Source organism: Genypterus blacodes, unplaced genomic scaffold (assembly GCF_046128005.1).
Source record: "Genypterus blacodes isolate CSIRO-AG114 ecotype Tasmania unplaced genomic scaffold, CSIRO-AGI_Gbla_v1 ptg000266l_1, whole genome shotgun sequence".
In the NCBI taxonomy this organism is placed as follows: Eukaryota; Metazoa; Chordata; class Actinopteri; order Ophidiiformes; family Ophidiidae; genus Genypterus; species Genypterus blacodes.
The window spans coordinates 67,908-93,709 of record NW_027467058.1 but is presented as its reverse complement, the minus strand read 5'-3'; the positions used below and the strand labels follow the sequence as shown (position 1 = coordinate 93,709).

The 25,802-nt window shown below is 49.5% G+C and overlaps 1 protein-coding gene across 4 annotated transcripts in view; it reads right to left on the bottom strand.

The window, feature by feature from the left end:
* The window catches only part of LOC143017092 (plexin-A1-like), a 171,416-nt gene that overhangs the window by 122,053 nt on the left and 23,561 nt on the right, over positions 1–25,802 (bottom strand). For all 4 annotated transcript variants that reach the window (XM_076171714.1, XM_076171716.1, XM_076171715.1 and 1 more), the window contains exons 2-3: positions 14,883–16,333; positions 907–1,089 (exon numbers count right to left, since the gene is read on the bottom strand). In XM_076171714.1, coding sequence (XP_076027829.1) covers positions 907–1,089; positions 14,883–16,064 — 1,365 coding nt within the window. In that variant the 5' untranslated portion in view covers positions 16,065–16,333. The remainder of the gene's footprint in view (positions 1–906; positions 1,090–14,882; positions 16,334–25,802) is intronic.

The following is a 25,802-nucleotide window of genomic DNA, read 5'->3' as shown; positions in this document are numbered from 1 at the left end:
GGAAGTATAGTGATGGCACGCTGCAGGGATGCACACATATCACGCCATCACAAGGACAAAGCGCCGGCCGTGTACAAGTCCAGCATATCGACAACATCACTCGGCTTCCATCCATTCTGACCGCAGCCGTTTGTCGCTCGCGTGGGAACTGCACCGGAAATGTCAAAATCCCAAGCAAAGGTACTGGACTCATTATTGATTGCCTAGTCGTGTACAGCCTGAACCTTAGGAAAGAACGAGGTACAAGAGCTTCTGTCTTCAGTCTGCGCTCCGTTTAAAATACATCAGATCGATTTAACTAAGCAACAAAGGTATTCTTCCATCTGCACTCTTTAGTCGGAATTAGACCAATAAAGATGAGCAAAGAGATAAAAGAGAGAGAGAGAGAGAGAGAGAGGGCGAGTGAGCCTTTCAGCAGCCACGTGGATGTGGATTGATTGAAGACGAGCTCTTAAAGTGAGTCACAGGCTGTACGTGGCGTCAGGACACAACAGTAACATTTTATGTCCGACGTGACTCACATGACAATCGATGAGGGAATAGCGGGAGAGGCGCTTTAAATTGCTTGTTAAACCAACGGGCTTTAAAGAGCCACTTGAACGTTTTGTTAGACAAATGGCGCAGGCCGCATTTAATCTTTGTATAAAAGTGTCTGGGCTTTGTGATTAAGCTGCAAACATACAGAGTCTCAGAGTCTCAGCAGAGATCCACACAGCCGTAACCCCCAAAGAGGGCCGGGGCAAAGCCAGGAAATAGGTCACTAAATAAGTGATGTCCTCTGTCAGACGCCCGGCTGATGTAGCAACCAACAACAGAGCCGGTCGTCCCTCAGTTTGAACACCAAATCAAAACCAAACATGCCAGGTTCACGTCAGTTCGCGAACAAACCCCAGTATCGTCTCCTACCTTCTTCAGTTTGCCGTTGCGAGTCCCCACGAAAGCCACCGTGTTGCCGCGGTAGTCGTACGCCGCCACCGAGGTCATGCCGTCGTCTTTGTCTATGAAGAGGGGCGTCCCCTCGATGGTGCTGGTTCCGCCCAGAGGCTGGTTGAAGTCCTGGCCGCAGAAGTTGTCGTCGATCTGCAAAGGCTGAAGCACAGGAGGAAGGAAAGAAGTGAATAAGCAGAGTGAGCAAACGGGGAACTCGTTGATCTGACTGTCAGAATGTTAAATGTCATTGTTTTGTATTGATTTTGTGCCTCAGTGGGAGGGAAACATTACAAAGTTCTGGGTTTCAATGTGGCGGTACACATTGTTACAGGTTTGGAGTGTTGCTACATGAAAACACTGCACTGCACACACGAGGAGAAGGAAGCAGCATGGCAGCATGACGACACACCTTCACAACAACCTGCCTGACGACGGAAACACAACAGACTCTCATTGTTTTGGATGAAAAATAACCGATCCCAGGATTACATCCAGTAAAGAGGGCAGAAGTCGCAGGTTGAAAGAAGCTCAAACACAAATCTAAAACAGGAAGCAGCCCAACAACAAACAAGCCAAAACAAAAGCACGACCCGAGTTCAACCTTCAGTGTGCTGAAAGAGAAAACAAATCCCTGCAGAAACACCCGAGCGATCCATACATCAGGCCAGAGGCTCGGCTGATGAAAGGATTCTGCTCTCACTCTGCTTCCTGTTCTTCTTCTTCTTCTACTTTCAGGACAAATGTTTGCAACAGATTGTTCTTTGATGTATGAACTTCTGCGAAGACATTTGTCTGATCTCCACCTTTGTTGATTGAGACTTCTAGGACAGGAAATGAGGCGTGACCCAGACCGGATCTAACCCGCCTGGTCCTGGTCTTGAGTCCTAACAGGTGCCGGGTTGTTTAAATGGCGGCTTGTCGCTGGTTTCCTGTTCCCAGCGGGGGTGCCGGTGCATCATTAATCCATTATTCCGACTCGTTAAGTATCTCGTTCATACATCGGCCAAACCTCTTCGTCCTCCAGAGCAGAGTCGCTCTGTGCCAGCTCTCTGGCGTGTCGTGATGCATTTGGTCACGGCGGTGACACGACGCTAATGCTGCCTGTGACCCGGAGACACAGGCTACAGCGTTCCTCCATCACAGGGGGCCCGTTGCCCCTGGAAACCCACTGACCCATGTGATGCCTCAACCATCCAGCAAACCCCCCGCCCCCCCCCAGGCCTGACATAAGTAAATGGACAGCTGCTGTGGTTTCTACTGAGCTTTTGAAGTTGCGACGTCAAATCCATAATTGTTAATATCACAGATATGTTAAGCTGAAGCCATTAATCTTATTCACCGACATGGTGTCATGGCAACGCTGCCACTCCAGGTCTGACAACGTTAAGAACAAAGTTGCTTATGGGTTTTTTATTAAGAGCAGAACTGGAACTAAAATAAGAGAACTGTCAGCGTTGCTATGGATACTGGCGTTAAGTTTGAGCAGGCCGTTCCTGCGATACACACATGAGTATGAGTGTGTGCTCCTGACTGAAGAACCATGTTCAGGTGTCTATACAGGTCTATACTGTGTGTACTGAAGTGTGTGTGACCAGTACGCTATGCACACACACACACACACACTGAGGGAGTGTGTAAATGGCTGTGTAATCCACAGTGTTATCAGTACATCATCTGATTGATCCACACAGGAGAAAGACTCTCCCCCCCTCACCCCTCTCCCCCTCCCTCCCCATCTCCCTAAATTGCCTCCAGCTCAGCAAACATCAATAATCCTTTATTCTGCCTTTTTCTACTTTTTCGCTCTGTCTCTCCGTCTGATACAGTAACCAAGCAAACGTCGATGTCCCCCCTCCCCTCCCCTCCCCTCCCCTCCGTCCTCCTCTCCCCCCTCCCTCCCCTCTGTCCATGCCTCCATCCGTCCCCGCTCCCATAATCCCTCTGCATCTCTGTCTCTGTGCCCTCTTGCGCCCAATGCCTCCCACTTTCCCTTCCACACACACAAACACGCGCACAAACACTTCTGTGCCCCTGCATTGTGTTCAGTGTGGAGGTGTGTGTGTGTGTGTGTGTGTGTATGTGTGTGTGTATGTGTTGGGGATCAGGTAGCTATCAATCGGGGTGAACAAAAAGGCCTCTCCTCCTCTCTCCTCCTTTCTCTCACTTCCTCCCATCCTGCGGTCACCCAGGGAAGAAAAGAAAGACTCCCCCTCTGTGTGTATGTGTGTGTGCGTGTGTGTGTGTCTGCAAGCGCGTGTATGCTTAAGAAAAAGAGAGACAGGAACACACACAGCCATTACCTGGAACAACTTTCTTTTGTTAGCACTAATAGCTCAGGGGCAATTTTCTTTCCTTCGAACAAAAGCGACCGACAGACACACACACAGCGACACACACACAAGTGACGACTTGTAAACCCCGGCACAAACACACACATACACACACACACACACACACAGCAAGACAGACAAAACAATTTAACCAAAGCATCCAGTGTATTTCCTTGCATTTCTTGTGTGTGTGTGTGTGTGTGTGTGTGTCTGTGTGTGCACAAGGATTTAGCTACAAGCCACAGAACAATTCCCATCGTCTTCATATGACATACAACTAGGGGCAACAATTTAAACCATATAGTCATGGGAAAGGAATCCATCAATCTGGATTACAGTCAGACCCACAAACACACACACACACACACACACACAGAAATGCCATAACATCAGCGCCTCAGGGAATGAGTTAAAAGAGTTAATCCATCTTCTACAGAGGAGACTTGACCATCAAAAATACTGTACGCACTCGGCCCCAAAAGGGTTAACACACACACACACACACACACACACACACACACACACACACAGTGGCCTATATGGCTCTCTCTGGGGCACTGAAGGGTAAAGACTCTATAGCATTCCTGCAGGTCTGGAAGCTTTAAGCAGCCTGGACCAGGATGGAAAAAAAGCCGAGCTTTGCCCCCCCGAGCTTTGGAAACCATTTGAATGCAGGCGGCGTTCTGATGTGGTTTCTGTGGAAACGCTCCCATGTGAGCTCCACGCTGAATGTGCTCCTCTGTGGTTTGTGAAGAGTTAAACGCTGAGACTGGAGCTTCTCTGCTGGGCTGTGTTTGTTTCAAGGACGCAGACCCCTACAGGGCCCAGCACAGCTCCCTGGGGAACACACACAGGAGCTAACAACCTTCAGACGACTTTGGAGAACAACGACGATGTTTGCCGTTTTGATTTTGGTCCGCGCCAAAAAATGAGTTTACAGATTTGGAGCGCAGACGCCTCGACTCAATCAGGTCGGACCCATAAACTGATCAGGCAACGCATGAAATCAAAACAAGTCGACAAGATGACGACACAAAAGAGGAAATGTGATCCAAATATGTCGACTTCTTCCCTTTGGAGGTTTAAGGGGTTAAAAACAAACTGTTTACGATGTGGAGCTGCAGAGGGTCGAGTTCATAGAGACGACTATTGTTCAGCGTGAAGAGGGAAGCATTATGCTTATGGTATGTACAGCATGTGTGTGTGTGTGTGTGTACATGTGAGCCGTCAGCTGATACTCAAGGTCACAGTGAAATAGTGTGTGTGTGTGTGTGTTTCCTACATAGTGTTGGTGCAATGTATGAAGGCTGTGCATGAACACACACTCACACTCGTACATAAAAACAGAAACAGGTTGTGGTCACGGTAACGGGACGCGTGTCGCTGGCGTGGGGCCAAAGCGGTGGCATCCTGTGGGCGGAGTCACTGCCTGGTTGTTCACACAAACACACCGAGCCACAATAACAGCGAGGGGTCACAGGCGGCGAAGGCAAACAGGTTGAATAATCGCTCCTCTGTGACGGCGACTCGACGCCTTACGCCAGGAAAATATGTACGCGCTCACGGAGGGAACGCCGCGCTCACGTGGAATTCATCAATACTGCCTCCATTCAGAGAGTCACTCACACAATACAGGCTTATGTGGAGGAACATGGAGGGTTGGTTGATTAGATTGCACACAAACACACACACAAACACACACACAAACACACACAGCGCAGGATTGTGGCGTTTAAGGTGGAAGGAAAACACGGGACGCAAACACAAATACGTTCATTCAGCCGGCGACGTAAAGATGACTGGGGGGGCGACGCCTTGTTACTACGGGAACAGACCAGGAGTGTGTGTGTGTGTGAGTGTAGGAGAGAAGAATAATATTTAGATATGGAGGTTAGAGAGGGAGAAAGGTGAGTGAGGGGGAGAGAGAGAGAGAGAGAGACCAAGAGAGAAAGAGAAAGAAAGAAAGAGGGAGAGGGGGGGGGAGAGAGAGAGAGACCAAGAGAGAAAGAGAAAGAAAGAGAGAGGGAGAGAAAGAGAAAGAGAAAGAAAAAGAGAGAGAGGGAGAGAGAGAGACAGAGAGAGAGAGAGAGAGAGAGAGAGAGAGAAAAAGCAAGAGGAGGGAGAGAGAGAGAGAAACCAGAGATAGAGAGAGGGAGAAAGAAAAAGAGAGAGATGGAGAGAAAGAGAGAGAGACAGATGTTAATGTTGACTGCATGGGTTCAAGACAAGCCTGTAATTCATGTGTGTGTGTGTGTGTGTGTGTGTGTGTGTGTGTGTGTGTGTGTGTGTGTGTGTGTGTGTGTGTGTGTGTGCGTGTGTGTGTGCAAGAGACATATCTCTCCTCACCAGCCATCAGCTGTCTGCACACGAAGCCAACACACACACACACACACACACAGACTTTTCTAGGCCGTTGTATCATAAAACATTCAATTCCTGCATAACCAAGCACAACATGTGTCCAAGTGATGTGTTCACTGTTGTCACAGCAGACGGCTACAAGGAATGCATGTGCACACAATGACCTCATTCTGCAAGGGCACCACACACACACACACACACACACACACACACACACACCTAGACAGAGGGGTGAAGGCACATAAACAAAGTATGGCACATTCCACACTGACAAAATAGCCTGGCATCTCAGCACCACCCTGCTACTCACAGCTGTGTGTGTGTGTGTGTGTCTGTCTGTGTGTGTGTGTCAGGCAATTCCAGATCAGAATATAAAACTAGTTACAGTATCCACACACACACACACACACACACACACACACACACACACACACACACACACACACACACACACACACACACACACACACACACACACACACACACACACACACACACACACACACACACACACACACACACACACACACACACACACACACACACACCTCCCATTGCAGCACTGGGGTGTGTTGGCAGGTAGAGGAGCCTCCTTTTCTGATATATGTGTGTGTGTATGTGTGTCTGTGTGTGTGTGTGTAAGATTCTGGGAGAGGCTCATAAATTACCCACAAGTCTCTGCGTGGGTCTTGAACCCACGGAGACATCACGGGGGATTCTTCCAGAGTCAACACAGGAAACAGCATAGGGGTTATAGCATGTGTGTGTGTGTGTGTGTGTGTCAGCATGAATGTGTGTGCACGTCCAAGTGTTGATTTATGTAGCAAAAGTCTCCCTTGGTATACATAGGTGCATGTTTATAATGATCATGTGTGTGTGTGTGTGTGTGTGTGTGTGTGTTTTGTGTGGTCAAAGTCAGTCAGCATCACTGTCCAATGAGCTTTCATAGGCCCATCCTCCATGCAATCACATTTAGCCAGAAGCATGAGGGAACACACACACACACACACACACAGGCAGGCAGGCTGACCTCCAGCCCTCGTTATGACAGCATGCCGCTCTCACACCAGGTCAGAGGGAATTACAGCCTTGGTGATACTCTGCTGTTCTGACAGCACACACACACACACACACACACACACACACACACACACACACACACACACACACACACACACACACACACACACACACACACACACACACACACACACACACACACACACACACACACACACACACACACACACACACACACACACACACACACACAATCACTCCAGGGAAAATGTCTGTATTGCTGTGGTGTGAATGAAAGCAGGAACATTGCAGGGATCGTGTCCTGTGTGAAAAGGCGGAGGAGCGTTCCCAGGAATTTACCGGGAACTCAGAACACATCTCACTTCTCTGTGTAAAGCCGCAGCAAAGGGCAAAGAGGAAGAGGATATTCAAATGGAACAAAAACAAGAACAGAAACACACACACACCTCCATGCACACAAACACACACACACACACCTCTTATTGACCAGTGTGATTAGGAAGACGGGAACTGAAAATCCCATAAGGCCGCTCACCAGCGTCAGCCGTGACGCCAATGCATCAGGGCTCCATGGAGACGGAGTGTGTTTGGCTGCTCTGGAGTCTCAGAGGAGTTAAGGGGAGAAAATGAAAAACACACAGCAGCGCCGGACCGGAGTGTTAATCTGCACAGAGTGTTACGCTGCCCCGAGTGTTGAGCTGCACGGTGTGCTACGATTCCTAGAGTGTTACACTTCCCCAAGTGTTACACTGCCTGGTGTGTTACGCCGTTCTGTCTCAACACACACCTTTGACTCTGAGGAGAAAGGAGAAGCTATTCCCGTCTCCCAGTCGTTCTTTCTAAACCTATAGCCTCTTCTACACAGATGACTTAAACGTACACATCTATTTGTATCCAGGCGTTGGTACTCGACGCAGTGAGCCGATACAGATACGACCTCACAGGCTGAAAATACTCAAACAACTCAATTGCCTGCACTCGACATTTCAGACTCCCCGCTCCAGCTGGGACGTGTGGGCGGAGAGAGAGAGAGAGAGGGAGCGGGTGAGTAACACACTCTTACCACCGACCACCGCTGAAGTGCCTTTGGGCAAAGAGCTTCACCTCCAGCTGTGTGCCGCTGGGTCCAGCTCCTCTAAAGCTATCACAACCACTTTAAATGCAACACTGGATGGATTTAAAACACACTTTTCAGCTCACATACAGTTCAGAAACCGACTTTAAACTTTGCTTTGACTTGAATTGTGTGACTCAAGAATCCGTATCTTATTTTCATCTGTACTCTCTATTAAGGGGGAAGTCTTTCTGAGCCGTCCTCTCTGTTAAATGACCCAGTTAGCTAGAAACAACAGCAGCGTCTCAGAGGAGCAGGAGAGCAACGTTTGGATGCGCTGGGACATAAAATGGAGGTTAACTTGATCTAAAATGAACCCTGAGAGCAGAGGGAGCGTCCAAGGAAAAGCAATCAAACACAGCCACTAAACCCCGGCTCCACATTTTACCCTTTACTGCTGATAATGATGTATTCAACCCAACACACACACACACACACACAGTAGAGATCAATACATAATTACACTGACAATTAGTATCATTAGAGAGGCGCTGGAGACGGGATTTGTTGAGCTAAACACTCCTCAGAGGGAAGGAAACAAAGGAAGGAGGGAGGAAAGAAACCTATACTGCTTTAATAACGCAATTGGCTCACACACACACACACAACCCTGTAAACACACACACACACACACACACACACAGATGCCGCGCCAATCAAAGCGGCGTATCAAACGAACACACTCCTCATTTCCAATCCAATCACCTAATATTAGCTCAAACACGACCCGTTAGTAGCGATAACATTTAAGACAAGCCGTCCAACCGCCGTCTCCTGGCTCGACTCATTTAGTCTGTCAATTAACTCCGCTCATCAACTCCGGCTCCATTAATCAGGTCTTAATTACTTAAACGCATTTGCCAGCACATCCTTTTTGATTAAGCTCTGCAGAAGTAAAGGAGGGAGAGGAAAAAAAGCCAGAGCGGCGCTGAGTTATGTTGATTTGATAATATCCATTACAGAGCAGCTAACCCGGTTAGGAGACGAGCTCGGCGGCAATTCCACTTTGTCTTCTAAGATAACACAGCGATATATGAAAATCTGTTTGATTTACATAATGTGGGCTGATGATAGCGGAATAAAAAGCAGGAATATTAGATGGAAAATGCCCCGGAACGCTGAGGAACGCCGAGGAACGCTGAGGAACGCCGAGGAACGCTGACATTCAGCCGTGGACTTCCTGCAGGAGGAGCGTCCGTCTCTCTACCTCTGCTCACATGTGATAGAGTTTAGAGACAGACGCTCAATCTGAACGTGATAACATGATGCTACGCACACACACACACACATAGCTCACGGTGTGTGTCTGTGATATTAGTGTACAAACTGCATTCAGGTACAGGGACCACACACACACACACACACACACACACACACACACACACACACACACACACTTACAACACTGGAGTCAATCTAGCTCAACAATCATCAATGAACTGGAGCACATTTTTGAAGCCCAAACCCATTTGAAGCGGTAGACAATAAAAATACATTCAAACCAGATGATTAAGGGGACTTCCAGGTTTACCCAGGATGCAAGCTGGGGCTCTAACCCTGGGCCAATGAAAGAGATATGAGGGGGGGTAATAACTGTCATTACTCAAGAGTGAGCCCCTCCCTTATCGTGGCTGCACTTCTGATCCGTCTCTACTGAGTGAAAAAGTTAGGATTACAGACAAACTTTTCTTTTAGTTTCAGTTTTATTTTGCCTGTCACATGGAGACGAACTGAACGATCTGTTCCAGGTTTATAAGTGAGAGTCTGCTGGGGAACAAACTGAACAGGAGAGCTGTGATCAGAGTGTTTTTCCTTCTGAGCTCTGGTTGTTGAATAAGGACTAATGTGCAACTCCGGCGCCCCAGCAGTGACTCTCTGCTGTCTCCTCATATAAACGCCTCAGCCTCAGTCACACAGAAGCAGCAGCAGCAGTCTGAGCTCCATATCAGACCAGAGAAGAAGAATGGGACCCTTCAGAGCATAGGGACTCAGGAGGGTTCACATCATTAAGGCCTTCAGGTTGAGCTCAGAGCGCCGCCTCACCTCTGTCACCCCGGCCACACAGCAGCTGGCCTGTGGAGGATCAGGCTAAGCTAAGAGCTGAGGTGGAAACTTTCTGACCGATAGTCGATTCTCTTCTTGATTGATGCATTGACCTGTTCCAACCTATTTCACTGTGCGCAGAGTTCAAGCACCCCTCCCCCCCCCCACCCCACACCCCTCCCACCAGGGCGACCTTGGGGTCAGATATGAACCTCAAGTGGATTCCAGCAACCTGGCAACTCCTCCAGCACCCAGGCTGAGGAATGTGCAGTTTAGCAATCAATCAATCAGTCAAATGAATCCTTTGTCAGTTTCCTTTAAACGTCACAGATCTGAACCACAGCAGCATTAAACCGGTGAAGCCGCTCAGATTTAGATTTATTAGCGTCTGACAGCTGTTCTGCAGGAGGAAGCTGCCGCCCGCATCACAGCTTCCTCCTCATCCCGCCTGGTTTCAGTGGAACGTCAGGCTGGATACCGGACCGGACCGGACCACCCGTCTCCATTCATCTCCAGCAAGAGCAAAGAATGGAAGATCAAAGACCAACAGAAGCTTTCAACCAACAGCAGCGCTTTAAGAGCTCAGGCAGCTGCAGCGTCTCACTAAGAGCTGCATGTTCTGCTGTTCAGTCCACAGATCTACACACACACACACACACGCACCTGCACGTGGAGAACATGCTCCACATCACGTGTTTGAGTGGGAATGAATCCTGTATCAGTCGTTGATAAAACTGTTAAAGAGTTGAAGAGGAGAGACGCTGATGAAGAACAGATCTGAACCAGGAGTCCTGCTGTGATTCATCTACTTCTTCAACTTGTGACGGATCAATCGACAATATACTCTGACAGAAGAGTCCAGAATTCCAGAAACAAGATGTAAATGATTCTCTCTCTCTCTCTCTCTCTCTCTCTCTCTCTGACTCAAGGAGAGACTTGACCACATTGTCTCTCACAAAGTTTTGGGAGTTACTGGAGTTCACGTTTCTGAATCTGGTGATGATCTCTGATTTTGTTCACGCTCAAACCAAATCCCTCCATGTTCTTCTCTGCAGAGCTGAATCTGAGTGAGTTGGCGTCTATTCAGAGAGCAGCGTCTACATTTATAGCTTACGCATCCAGATTCTCACACTCACTCACTCACACACGCACACGCACACACACACACACACACACACACACACACACACACACACACACACACACACACACACACACACACACACACGTGTCCTCGGGGCGATAAAGGCCAGAGCTGAGTCCGTACCCGGCTCCTCTCTCAGACGCCGGGCCACATGATGGAGCGGCCTGTTGCCGATGACGACCAGGTGACGGACACTGATATTATTTGTGCAGGAGCCTCGTGTTCAATCATCTCCTCCTCCCCCTCCTCCCCCTCCTTTCATCAGCCCTTTCTCCCGCCGCTCTTGGCAGCGGCGGTGAAAAGATTCCCGGAGCCATCACTCTTCTTCTTCCTCCTCCTCCTCTTCTTCATGCCCTCCTCTTCCCTCTGTCTGTGAATCACCGGCTGCTCTGCGAGCTTCAGAGTGACCTCTCTCTCCTTAGCCATCATTCTCCTGTTCCTGCTCTTCTGTTTCTGCGCTCTTTCATCCTCCTCTTCTTCTCTCCTCCTCATCACGTGTCCTCACTCAAACTCTAACTCCTCCATCACAGCTGTTGACCGTGTGGATTACACGTCTCCATGTTTACTTTGTGTCATTACACACTGTAGCACCTCTCAATAAGGCGTCTGTGTGAAGTGTAAACAGTGCAGCTCGACTCTCCAAAGGTTTAGAACTCTAAACATCTGAAGGAACTAAAGGAGTGAACGAGTGGAACAACCAGACGACTGGCAGACACTAGGACCTGAACGTTCCCTTCTATGACTTACAGGACTCTCTAAAGGTTTGGGATCTTTCCAAAACATCAGCATCACAACTGTAGAGCCTGCACCTCGTTTGCTTTGGAACCTGAGACTGGATGTGACAAGAATCTATCTACAATCTATTATAATGTTGTTGTTTTAGAGAAAAGGATTCAAGTTTCATTCTCCATGTAATCTGCAGTTAGAGCTTCTACACACGAGAGAGAGAGAGACGCCTGAAGGTTACAGACCTGACCTCTTACATCATGACAGTCAAGTTAAAGATGCTCTCTCTCTCTCCCTCTCCTCTGTGTTTAACTCTCCCTCTGCTCTCTCTCTCTCTCTCTCTCTGCTCTCTCTCTCTCTGTCGTTTCTCCACTCGTCCTCGCCCTGCATCCATTTCATTTCTCTCCATGTTCTCCTTCTCTCCCCTGTTTTTCTTGCATCCGTCTTGCTCTGCACTACATTAGCTACTGTGCTGTCCCTGGCTACCATGCTCCCTGTGTGTGTGTGTCTGTGTGTCTGTGTGTGTGTGTGTGTGTGTGTGTGTGTGTGTGTGTGTGTGTGTGTGTGTGTGTGTGTGTGTGTGTGTGTGTGTGTGTGTGTGGAAATGGTTTGTATTGATCCACTCTCAAACCGGGGAGAAGGTCAGAGGTTCGCTTAGACAGCTCACACACACACACACACACACACACAAGCACACTCACACACACAGGCCTGATGAAGGGTGAGCGTGTTTGTGCGTCGCACTGCACAATTAATCAAATTCAAATGGAAAATGGCGCCTGGCCTCCTTGGCAGAGGCATGCGGTCTAACGAGTGCCCCTCTACTTTATCACAGAGTGGCTTGTAATATGCCAGAACACTTGTGTTTACAGAAAACAGCAAATGTCTCAGTGCGTCCATAAACACATCATCATGATGACGGCCACCGGCCAGAAATTATGATTTAGCAGGAATATGAGCGACGCTCTGGGAGCCGGCAGAGCGGCCGGCCATCCATCACCGCTCTGGCAGCTCGTGCACCGCAGCTGTCCGGGCACCGCTCTCCCCCGCCCGCTCTATAGAGGGGGGGTCAACCTGAACGTATTCACCCGGCGACCCCGCGTCACACAGCCTGACCCGCTCCGCTCTGCCACATGGGCCTGACTGAATGTGGGCGGGGCCTAAAGGGCAGGAAGTTAAGTGCACAGGAAAGCAGCGGCGTCCGATAAACGACTGGACTCCTCTGATCAACGAGTTTGCTCCTAAAATGAAAATGTAAAACTGCGGAACAGGAAAGAGACAAATAAGGAGGAGGAGACTTCCCTGGACCCTGGGCGAGCTCCAGGATCGGGCCTCCTCATAATAAATAACACTAAGCAGCTGGGTGACACATTTACATAATTAGCCTAACGTGTGTCAGAGAGGAAATTAGAATGAATTCACTTATATGGATTTAATTTCTAGTGTGTTCATGAGTTCAGACGAGCCGGCTGAGGAGGGATTAGAGAGGGAAAGTGCTGCGGAATCTAATGTGACTGGGGGGGGGGGGGCAATACGACGACATCATTAACCCTGGGCTGCTGGGTCACACTGCTGTCATGAGGTCAGCCAATCAGCTGATCTCCCAGCCGATTACATCATCGTTTCAAAATAGGTCCATACACACACACACACACACACACACACACACACTAACATATGAGCGTTAGACGGAATAATGGATGAATTGATTGTTCCATTAACTGAAAATCTAAAAATACATGTCAACACTAAGGAGCAGCTGCTGCTCACAACACAAGATACTATATTAAATGCTACACCATGTGTGTGAGTGTGTGTGAGTGTGTGTGCAAGTGCAGACATCTGCCAGTGAAATTGCATGCGCTGACATTTAAAGAAAAGGCTTTTAACGGGTCTCTAAATGAAGCCATCCCAAGAGAGAGAGAGAGAGAGAGAGAGAGAGAGAGAGAGAGAGAGAGAGAGAGGGAGAGAGACAGAGAGAGAGAGAGAGAGAGACAGAGAGAGAGAGACAGAGAGAGAGAGAGAGAGAGAGAGAGAGAGAGAGAGAGAGAGAGAGAGAGAGAGAGAGAGAGAGAGAGAGAGATGAAGGGGCGGCTGCCATGTTTAAAGCTCTAGTAGGCTGCAGCAGGCAGTCGGCCTCCACAGAGCGAGGAGAAGTTCTACAAGATGGAGAGCAAGAAGCAGAAAGAAAAGATGGAACAAAGACGTGAGAGGAATCAAGCGGCTGTGAAGTGAAGAGAGAGTGAGGAGACAACACAGAGTGGCGGGCGAGCGAAGCACAGACGCAGAGGAGGCGAGAGCAGAGCAGGTAGCAGACTGCAGAGCATTAAAGTCTGCAGTGTGAACAGGCGTCTGCTGTAACGCATGCAGGGCCATGAGCCGGGGATCAGTCTGTAAGAGCCCGGATCCTGGACTCCCCCAGGATCTCACACTGCACCGCACTGAACCACACCAGTGTGAATGTGTGTGTGTGTGTGTGTGTGTGTGTGTGTGTGTGTTTTAGTCTTGACTGACATTTCACAAATCCAGGGGACTCTGCTAATGATGTCCCCTGTCTGACTGAATCAAAGAGGCAGGAGAGCAAAATCAGACAGGAAGAGCAATAAAGGCACGAATTCCTTGGCACGAATGTCATATTGGCGGACAATTAGCAGGATTGATCAACAAAGAGATAAAGGACCGAGGAATGTGTCACTCTCAGGTCCCAGAGTCAGTGAAGAGTTTGACTTATTAAGCTTATTAAGAGACTACAAAGGCCCTTCAGTTCAGTCCGTCTGCCTGGGAGGGTCTGAGACCTGTTTACACGAAGGCCGTCTGATCCAGGGTCAAGCCAGGGACACAGGGGTCAAGCCTGATTGATAAATAAACATCGAAAGACCTAAATTCTTGCAGTCTTGAATCAGAAGAAGCGTTTTGTTTGTCATCTTTGGCCGTTAGCTCTTAGAATCCCCAAGCGTCTGTCAGGTGCTGCACAGATAAAGCTGCCCTGCCAAAATGTGTAAAGCAAACAGCTCGGCATCGTTCTACAGGAGCGTCATTAGTCATGTTTGCTTAAGTAGAAACGTCTGCTAAGTGGTAAAATGAGATTTATGCTTGGATCATTAGTCAAATCAAGTGCAAATGTAAAGAAATCTGTTATAGATCCACAAAGAAACCAAAATCCATAAAGAGCCAATAAAGGGGGGGAGCTTACCGAGTTGATGCAGGCGAGCTCCTTGTTGAGCAGCCAGGGTAAGGAGAGCTTCCCGTCCCCCTTGTAGCAGGACTGAATCCTCTCCTTGATCTTCTCCTTGATCTTCCTCAGGGTGAACAGGCACATGGCCGATTCTTTGGGAGGTTTGGCTCTGTTCTTCTGACCCTGAGAGAAGACCGTGAAGAGGATGTCCTCGTTCTCCGAGATCCCCAGAGAGTTAGCCAGCTGCCGGCCAGGCCGAGCCAAGTAGGCGTCCTGCACCAGGCGGTACTCCACCCCGTCTTTGGTGCATCCGATGGGGAACTCCACGTAGGAGTAGAACTTGGGGTCGTCCACGCAGAGGCGGACAATCTTGGACGTGAAGAACTGCTCTCCGCTGGCGTCGGGGGAGGTGAGCTGCGTGTCCAGCTGCATGGTGAGATAGTAGACAAACTGCTCACTGCTGAAGCTGTAGACGTAATAGATGTCAAAAGCGGGGAACTTGGACAAAGTGTCAGAGGGGATCTTCAGCTGAGAGGAGACAAACTCGTCCTGATACACGAAGCTGAACATGTCCGCATTCTCCTCATTCTCCATCAGCTTGCGACTGGACAGGGTGGGAAAGTACTCAGACTTTCCATCAATGGGTGTCCCGATGAAGAGCTTACTGGTGGGACTGTGCGGGGAGCTTATTATGACTCCAGACATGGTACCTGACTCGGCCACACTGGACAGGTAGTGCTCCTTGCGGTGGTGAGGCTCACCGAGCTTAAAGAGGTCGTCCAGGCGCAGGAACTGACAGATGCCCTGAGAGGTACTGCCGCAGGCGATGAGGCGGTTCTGGGAGTAGTCTATCAGAAGAAGCTTGTTCAGATTGGGTGTCTGGGACGGCTCATGGGGGCAGGACTGGACGCTGGGTGGAGGGTAGCACTTCTCGTTGTCCACCACTGGACCGGTCATGTGGCTGCGCAGTTTAGTCAGATTGCTAGACAGCTTGAAGATCCAGTTGACAGCCCCCACATAGACTTCTCCAGTTTTGTTGTGGATGGCCAAATGTGTAAGCCCCCACTCAGCAGGAGCAAATCTCTTAAAGGGCCGGGGCTGACCTCCAGAAGGTGAGGGGCTTACAATAAGCAGGAGCCCCAACAGGAGGAGCAGGTTCCCCGGGCCAGGGGAAGCAACTGACCGGGCGTGGGGACACATATCCTGGGCTTTCTGCAGACCAGACTAAGGGGGATTGGGGGAAGACAAAGAGGAGGAGGAAGAGGTATACAAGCTCAGGTACCAAATGCTACGTCAGGGTTTTCGTTCCTTTCTGCTCGACTCCCAGGGAGAATGAGGGAGGACGGTCAGAGGGAGGGAGAGAAGGTTGATGGGAGGGAAAAACCAAACTCCTATTGATCCGCCGTCTTTTTCTCAGCGTTGCGAGCCGTCACCAAGAACATCATGGGCTGAGACGCCGGTTGGGAGCCCTGCAAGGCAAAGAGAGAGAAACACGGTAAGTATCCAGCAAACATTTCCTATTGATTATGCATCAGGAGGGCACAGAAGCCTAAAAGGCACACAAACTGCACAGGCAAAATTAGAAAAACAGTCAAGCTGACATCTGCCCCCCTCACCCCCCATGATAAATAAATGATATCAAGTCAAGTCTGGAGGGCAAAAGCGTGTCGGCATTTAATTATGAGCGCAGATAGCGGGGGACGCACGGGCCGATTATGAAAGCTTCTGTACACAGATTGCGAGTCACGCTGGAATGAGTTATAGACTCACAACACTGAACTCTTTAATATTTCATAACGTCCCGACGTTACCACGGGGGCTGTGGAGCGCCGTGTGTGGAGAGAGAGCCGGTGGGCGCTGTTTCGTTGACAGCAAGCAATTTATAGCCAGGTTGGCTCTAAGGCTTTGCTGTCATGGTTAGAGAAGTATCAACGCCCAACCCAGCTACTCCTTATTCTAATTACACTTGCAGCTCCGCCAGTGGTCTGCAGGAATCCAGCTCAGTGACTCGTAGAGCTCACAGTGTAGAGCTCACAGTGTAGAGTCTTCTGGAAACCATTCCCTTACTGCCCTGGTGTTACAAAGAAGCCTTCATCTCAGACAAACTCCATACCTTCCTCACTGCAATCACTGCCCTGTCCTACCGGCCCGTTCTGATAAATTAAAGACACAATCTACGGAAGCGGAAAAATATATTTCACACAGACGTGACTCTCCAGGGTTTGACGCCCCTTTGACAGGACAGCAGCGAGTGATTGAGCACAGGACAGAGGCAATAAAAGGGCTGGGAGGCTTTACAGGTGGAGTAGAGGAGGAGGAGGAGGAGGAGGAGGGGGAGGAGGAGGAGGCTAAGGGCCCAGTGTTTGGTCCTTTAGGATTCCTCCAATGACAACAGGATGGCTAAGGGAAGCTGAGTTTGCTGGGAGTTCTACACTAGCCGATGTTTGACAGGCCAATCATGTTCCTGCGATAGCGGCAACATGAGACCTCCTGTAAACGCTGATTATGCAAAACGGTGACGCAACTCTCCCAGGGGCGCCGGCGCTTCAATTTCACATCGACTATCAAAGTGTCTGCACGAGGGCTGTTTTACGACCACACCGAATCAGGGAGGAGATGAGAGACGCCACGGAGAGACAAGGGGGGCTGGAGGCTGGGGGAGGGACATGAAATGGAAGGAAATCAAAGTGGGGACGAGGAGAGGACAGAGGGGAGGAGGAATGTCACCATTCCCTCCTCCTGCTCTTCCTCCGGTGAGTGATTGTGATGTACAGCCATCTGTCCATCAATCAACCAGCAGAGTGAGGACAGTGGGAAGGTTTATGAAATTCTCTTGATTGCAATGAGGGTGTAAGCAAAATCCAGATTTGTAAAGGGTGAGCTTAACTGAAATGGAGTTCAGAGAGAGAGAGAGCGAGAGAGCGAGAGAGAAAGAGAGAAAGAGAGAGAGAGAGAGAGAGAGGAGCAGCCGTTTCCATGATATAGCAAAACCATAGATCAGAGCTGAGACGCAGAGCTGGGTGAGTTCGGGGAGAGATCGTGTCACGCTGTGTTCACAAGAGCCTGGAGAAGATAAATGTAGCGGAGAGAGAGGAGAGGATGAGAAACTCCACCGCTGTCTGAGTTATTCCGTTTGCTTGGAAGGTTTGTACTTTGCTTCGCCGTCACGCTCAGATGGGCTTCAGACTCACATTGTTACCTGGGGAGCGTCCATAAACGTTTGTCCTGTTCATATTTCACACGGTTTCAGAACGCTGGAGTGTTTCTGCTGCTTCACTGGGCTGCTTGACTTTATTATTGTGTCATTAAGAAACCATTTATACCAGATAAGAGTTTGGTGCTGCTGATATCAGTGAAGACACCAATGGATAATATTTAGAATAATATAGTAAAGATGATGTAATCGTGATCAACACAACACATATACACAAATACAAAGGTAGTAAAGTAAAGAATAAGGAGACAGGTAGTGAAAGAGAGAGAGAGAGAGAGTGAAAGAGAGAGAGAGAGAGAGAGAGAGAGAGAGTGAAAGAGAGAGAGAGAGAGAGAGAGAGAGAGAGAGTGAAAGAGAGAGAGAAAGAGAGAGTGAGAGAGAGAGAGAGAGAGAGAGCGAGCGAGAGAGCGAAAGAGAGAGAGCGAGAGAGCGAGAGAGAGAGAGAGAGAGTGAGAGAGTGAGAGCGAAAGAGAGAGAGAGAGAGAGAGATGCATTTCAATCCCATCAGGCTCCACTTGCTTGTGAATCAAACATCAGTAGTTTGTATGGAGTTGAATGGAGATGAGGCAGATGAGGGTCTGACACACACTCTTATCACTTTACCCCCCCACTTGCCCGTGTGTGAGAGTGAAACGACTCTTCGACACGAGCAGACACACTTCTTCTTTGAGAAGAAGAAGAAGTAGAAGAAGGAGAAGAAGAGAGAGGAAAAAAAAAGGAATTTCCTGCTCGGCGGTACGTTCACGTAGCAGCGCGACGAGAGCAGATGTCAATTTAAAGCCTGCTGGAGCGCGAGGAGGCCGACTGCCTCATTTTCTTTTGTCATCTCAGAGTGAGGGAAAGAGACAATGAGGACGATTGAGTGCGCGGGAAAATGAGAGCCAGATGAAGAAGGAGAGAGAATCTGTCCCCGCTGTAATTCCTCTTCATTTAGCCCCGGCTCGGCTTGATGGAGGAGGCTGGATCGCACAACAAATTGCATCTGGATGTCTCCGGCTGCTTGTTATCTGCTGCCGTAATAAGACAATGACATCACCGCACACGCAAACACAGATTCATGAAGAGAATCGCGGCCGTGTTCAACCCCACAACATAACTCTAGAGCCAAATCTGCATCATTTAAAGGAAATGTACATCTGAGCTTGGTCACTGAAGAGCATTTGGTTAATATTTGTTGTCGTCTCATCAGGTTTGCTGGACTTTGGATGGATGCGAGCAAAGACTTCTGGATTCCCAAACCAATCACTCATCTTTTCTCCCCTCTAGATTCTCTCCATCCTCCCTCCGCCCCTTTATCCCTCCAGAACCTCTTCAATTTCAATTTCCTCCCAAGCTGAAGGGAAATGGCGGCGGAGAGCTGGAGCGCGGCTGAGGAACCATATCTGGCACCATCAAGGAAAACATGTCAATCACTTTGGGTCTGCAGCTTTAGGAGGGAGATGGGGGCAGAGTGGGGATTGACCACATCAGGGGCGCCGGAGCCGTTATCACATCAGGGAGAAGGAGAGGCTGCCACGGGCCCGGCTGATTGGATTTGGATATCGGGACACGGTATCAATTGACAGCGGTGCGAACTGCGTCCCTACGGGGGAACGGGAATGAGGGAAGGGAGGGAGAGTGGAGGACACAACACAGGGATGAAGGTGTGGAAAGGCAGAGGAGGGAGGGAGGGAGAGAGAAGGAGGGAGTCGCTTCATGGCTTTGCTCCGTTTGGTTTATTTAGGTTAGCAGCAGAAGGGTTGGGAATGCTAATAACATGTGGGATGGAGGCGATACATAGCAGCCATTTTGGCGCCTAGCTTAGTCGAACATTCACCGTGTTGGGCGTAAAACTGGCAAAGGAGACGCATCACATCTCCGGCCACTCTCTCTCTCTCTCTCTCTCGCCCTCGCTCGCCCTCTCCTCCCAGCAGCTCAACCTGTCCGCTCAGATAATGCTCACGGCTCGGCCGCGGGGCTGCGCTGATTTATTGCCGGTGGCATATCAATTACCACACTCGCCATCGGAGGGGAGAGAAGAGGAGGAGAAGGTGGCGAGGAAGAGAGAGCGATGATGATAATGGGAGGAAGGGAGAGGAGAGGGAAGAAGAACAGCAATCGCACAAACACGCCTCCCCCCCCCCCAGCCGCACTGCATCATAACATGCAGGTCACATCTGGGACAGAGAGAGAGAGAGAGACAGACAGACAGATAGAGAGAGACAGAGAGAGAGAGAGACAGAGAGACAGAGACAGAGACAGAGAGAGGCAGGGCCTTGTAGAGGTATGTCTCAAATATGCAGGTCTATTATTATAACCCTTCCACGGCCTAATCCAGGAGGTGAGCTAATGCAATTTGATTAGAAACACACACACACACACACACACACCTACACTGCACATAACACACAAACACACACACCTTACACAATCATCCCCCATGATGCACGTGTGAAAAATGTTCAAACTCAAATGGGTCTCCATGTTAATCTGCCCTCAGGAACAACAACAACACCAACACACACTGGAGAAGAAGAAGGTGAGAGGAAGCGTGTGTGTGTGTGTGTGTGTGTGTGTGTGTGTGTGTGTGTGTGTGTGTGTGTGTGTGTGTGTGTGTGTGGAGGATTGGGGGTGCACGGTTAGAGAGGAGGAGGTAAGATAGCAGAGGAGTCAAGCACAGAATCCTTAATCCGCCTTCATGGGTCTACCTAATCTCACCACTATCTGCATATGGGAGCCAAGGATTACTATGCACCCCCCCCCACACACACACACACACACACACACACACACAAGCTCACAGGCGGATTGACTAAGGGTGGAAATCACAGGACGGGTGACAACACAAACATGCAGGCAGACATAAACACACAAAGTCTGAGTGAAGTCGTTAGGAGGGGAGAGAAGCTGACACACACACACACACACACACACACACACACACACACACACACACACACACACACACACACACACACACACACACACACACACACACACACACACACACACACACACACACACACACACACTGTAGGTAGGCGTTGGGCAGACTAGTCATTTGCAGCCTGGATGACATGTGTCCCATTTCGAGGCAGACTCGCCTGTCTCAGACGAGGACAGGCCGCCCGTCCAAACCCACACTAATGCTATATACAGAACACACACACACACACACACACACACACACACACACCAGGACAGTAAGCTACCAGAATATGGTCTAAAATAATCAAGCTGCTGTGTCACTTCCTGTCCCTTCCTTCATTCAGCTGGATGTTTATGAAGAAGAAGCTGGTTGTCTTAGAAACAGAGGCACTGCAAATGTTGAACTTCTCGTCTTTACAGAATCCAAACTATGTTCATGAAACTGCAGACAAACGTTCACACCCCTGTGGAATTTGTACGACACTTAACTTCACAATTGACGTCAGAACATTTACGACATAAACGCTATGTTCAACCAGCCTGAACCACATGGTGAGAAGGGAGAGAACACTTTGAGACTCTGCAGCTTCCTCTATGTGTGTGTGTGTGTGTGTGTGTGTGTGTGTGTGTGTGTGTGTGTGTGTGTGTGTGTGTGTGTTGGTATACGAGTCAGAGGTGTTACATAAATGCCTTTGGGATTCATTAGTGACTGAAAGTGTGTGCACCCACAGAGTGAGGGAGGGGACATGTACTGTGTGTTGGTGGTACAGGCGAGTGTGTGAGGCCCCCTGCTGCTCCCAAACTGTTTAGAGCCACGAGGAACAATCCTACAAATTACAATCCTAACAACTTGTGCTTCTGGTGAAAAGAGTGAAACTGTTGCTCTCAGTCCTTCAGCCCTGTGACGTGACGCCACACACTCACACACACACTTAACCCCAACCAGCACGTCCCCAAAGTGACGGAGCGACAGGAACATCTGTTCCTTTCCTGTTCAGAGACGTGCAAGCAGAACCCAAAGCCAAGACAAACTGCGGGCGGAGGTGAGGCCAATTTTCGAGAAGGTTGAACAAAGCTGGATTGTACAATGTGGGATCTTGTATCATTTCCTTCCTGCCTCAGCCGGGCGGGAAAACCAGCTGACTGGCACGTCTGAGGTCGTATAAAAAACCCTTATGAGCGCCGCTTTAATGCCAACGTAAATCACTTAGTGGAGGACAAACGCTGCTTCTCTCACTCTCACTCTCTCACCCTCCCTATCCCCCTCTCTCTGTCTCTCTCCCTCCCTATCCCTTTCTCTCTGTCTCTCTCCCTCCCTCCCTATTCATCTCTCTCTCTGTCTCTCTCCCTCCCTCCCAATACCTCTACCTCCCTCTCCCTCCCTCCCTACTCCTCTCTGTCGCTCTCCCTCTCTCTCCGTCTCTCACTCTGGCAGGTGGGCTGCCAAAACAAATGCCTTGTTCCAGGGCAGAAACCTCTCTCTCTCTCTCTCTCTCTCTCTGAAACAAATTGACCTCCTCCCCTCTCAAGCACCTTGCAGGGCCTGTATTTCCAGCCTTGAGTCCAGTTGGGGTGATAAAACCTGATCCAGCCTCGTCTAGCGGCTCCCCTCCATGTGACAGAGGTAAGAAAGCGCCACAGATTAGAAATCGGCACCTCTGCCTGCTCTATCCGCCGGCTCTATTCTCCTGCTCCATATTCATCTCCTCCTCTGGAACACGGGCCAAGAAGGAGGGAGCGCTGCTTTACAGCCGGAGCTTTACGGCGCCGGAGATGAGAGATTTTACTGAAACTGTAAAAAAGGGGAACGTGAAACCATGAATAGCCGCAATCTGACGCCGGTGCTCTTGATTGATGGGCGCTCTCACTTCACTTCTAAGGTCGTCCGCAATTTGTTTCCCAGACTCGCACAAAGGTGAAGCTAAAGCCGAAGCGCCACCATAACATTTACAGGGCTGAAGTGCCAATAAGCGCAAGGACAACTGCCTCCCTGACACCAGTGTGCCCTGCAGATAACTGTGTGTGTGTGTGTGCGTGTGCGTGTGTGTGCGTGTGTCAGACAGCTGTCACTCCACAGCAGGCAGACAGGCAGTTGGCATTACATCATAGGAATTCTTGCTATCGCCGCGGTCCCTTTTAACGACACGTTCGCACACGCGTGTTTACGCCGAGAGACGCGGCAGCGAATGGACGAGCACGTGGCTGTCAGCAACACACCAGTCGTCCACTGACCGCTCTGCTAGCACTCACACAACACAGGGCAAAGGGTGAGGGGAGTTGTCCACTTCTTCACCCACACACACACACAGTGACAGGTGTGTGTGTTTGTTTCACCTCATCCATCAAATCCAAACCAAATATCCGAGAGGAAACACTGAAGTCTGTCATGATTACCAGAGCGTCACATTACCACCACAGGCTGGAGGTACAGATGTGAGCTCTGTTGCCACTCTGTTATCGTTCTGTCGCCGCTCTGTCCTGCTGCAGTGAGACGTTCAGGGCCCAGAGAGTCAAACTGAGACAGCGGTGTCTCATCCACTGAGCCGCTCCTGAACCTGAGCCTCTAATATTACGAAGCGGCCGCATCCAACTCTGTAATTGCTGATTGATGAACAGCTGGAGACGCGATGTGAACGCTTAATGAAGTGAACGCTGTTAACAGCCGGCGTGTTCTGGACGCTTCCACAGCTCAGACGCCACGAAATGGAACGCAGCACCGACGACTTGTAAACGGCTTCATAGTCTCTTTACATTTATGCAACGCTTCTTCTTTAAGGGTTACAATCCTGACGCAAACAAAAGGCAACAGAGGAGCACAAAACACAGAGCAGCCACACACACACACACACACAGACACACACACACACACACACACACACAAACAGATGCAGGCAGTGTCAGATTAGTGGTTTAGTCTTAATCTCTCCACTGTGCTCAGGTGGTCGGGGCCTTTGACAAAGACTCTGTGTGTGGAGGTGTGTGTGTGTGTGTGTGTGTGTGTGTGTGTGTGTGTGTGTGCGCGGGGGTGGGAGAGGTAGCAGATACGTGTATATAGGTCAGGGCCGGAGTGAGTGTGTGTGTGTGTGTGTGTGTGTGTGTGTGTGTGTGTGTGTGTGTGTGTGTGTGTGTGTGCGCGGAGGTGGGAGAGGTAGCAGATACATGTATATAGGTCAGGGCCGGAGTGTGTGTGTGTGTGTGTGTGTGTGTGTGTGTGTGTGTGTGTGTGTGTGTGTGTGTGTGTGTGTGTGTGTGTGTGTGTGAGAGAGATAGGAGTCTAACAGCTGGTTTAAATCTACAAACTCACCAGGACAAAAACAAAGTGTGTTGTGGATCATTAACTTCAACATTTTTACCCCCACACACACACACACACACACCAGACACATGAATCAGTTCCATTTTATCTTAATCTTCCTCTATCATGAACGTCACATTTAATCCCAGATTATTATCTACAGAATAAAGAGCTGAGTTGTGTTTATGTTCTTGTTTATATTTTACTTTCACATTCATCTGATTTCTTATTTTAACATTTGTGTGTTTTTCCCCCAATAACTGATTCTGCTTCACTTTGTGCCGCTGAGATTAAACATCAGTCTATCCTTTATCTGCTGGATTTATTAGATTTTATTGTTTGTTAAACGTGGAGATAAATAAAGTAAACTGAGACTTCAGATCATCTAAATAAAGACACAGCTGTGATGTTTCCACAGGAGTTGGAGTTTAAAGCTTCTTCTTGGTTCGATCGCTCCACCTGATCTCAGAGGCTGCAGGTGAGTCACACACACACACACACACACACACACACACACACACACACAGAGCCTGGAAATCTGCCACCACAACATCCAACTCAGCTTTACCTGCTCCAACGCAAGGTGCTCCACCAGGTAATTATAGGATCAGGCACACACAGCACCACACAGCCTGAGTCAACACTGAGCCACGACACCTCACAATGGAAGGGCCGACCACAAACAAGACTGTGGTTATTCCAGCTGTGACACACACACACACACACACACACACACACACACACACACACACACACACACACACACACACACACACACACACACACACACACACACACACACACACACACACACACACACACACACACACACACACACACAGGTTTGCTCACGGTTTCGGTTTCTTTCAGCGTGGTAATTTTCAGAACATGGATGTGAGAGAGAGAGAAACACATTTGAGTCTGACTCTGTGACGGTGTGGTGTGTTTGGTTTTGAGGTGCGTTAGACTGCAGGCGTCTGATAATCGCGGCTGTGTTCTGTTTTAACAAAGCCAGCACATTCCTCTGCAGCGCTGCTTATATTCTCCCCGCTGAGTTCACCATAATGGAATGCGGCCGCTCTGCAGAAAGCGGTCCGTTCCAAACGCTGCTGCCCTCCACTTTACTCTCTCTCTCTCTCTCTGTTTGTGAGCTCGGCTGACCCGCTCCGTCCATTTTGAACCCCCCCCCCCCCTCTGAGGATATGAAGGGTTAACGCCGGCACTGGCCGGACTTCATGGCGGTAAGGGGCGTTAAACACAACCACTGTCTCCTTTCTGAGCTTTAACGGCGCTGTAAACATGCAGCAGAGCCGTTTTGGATTGGAACTTTCTCTAACAGTTGGCGTCACATCTGAGGCCAAGATGGCCAGAGGGAGACGGCCCGCCCGCCTCAGGCCTCGACCACAACGGCCCAGACTGACGCAATACTGCCATCAGAGTGTGGCACGGATAAAAACCTGACATTCTGATCTGGGTTCTACCTGGAATCTACTCGTTTGGATGTCATCTCTAAGATATGAAC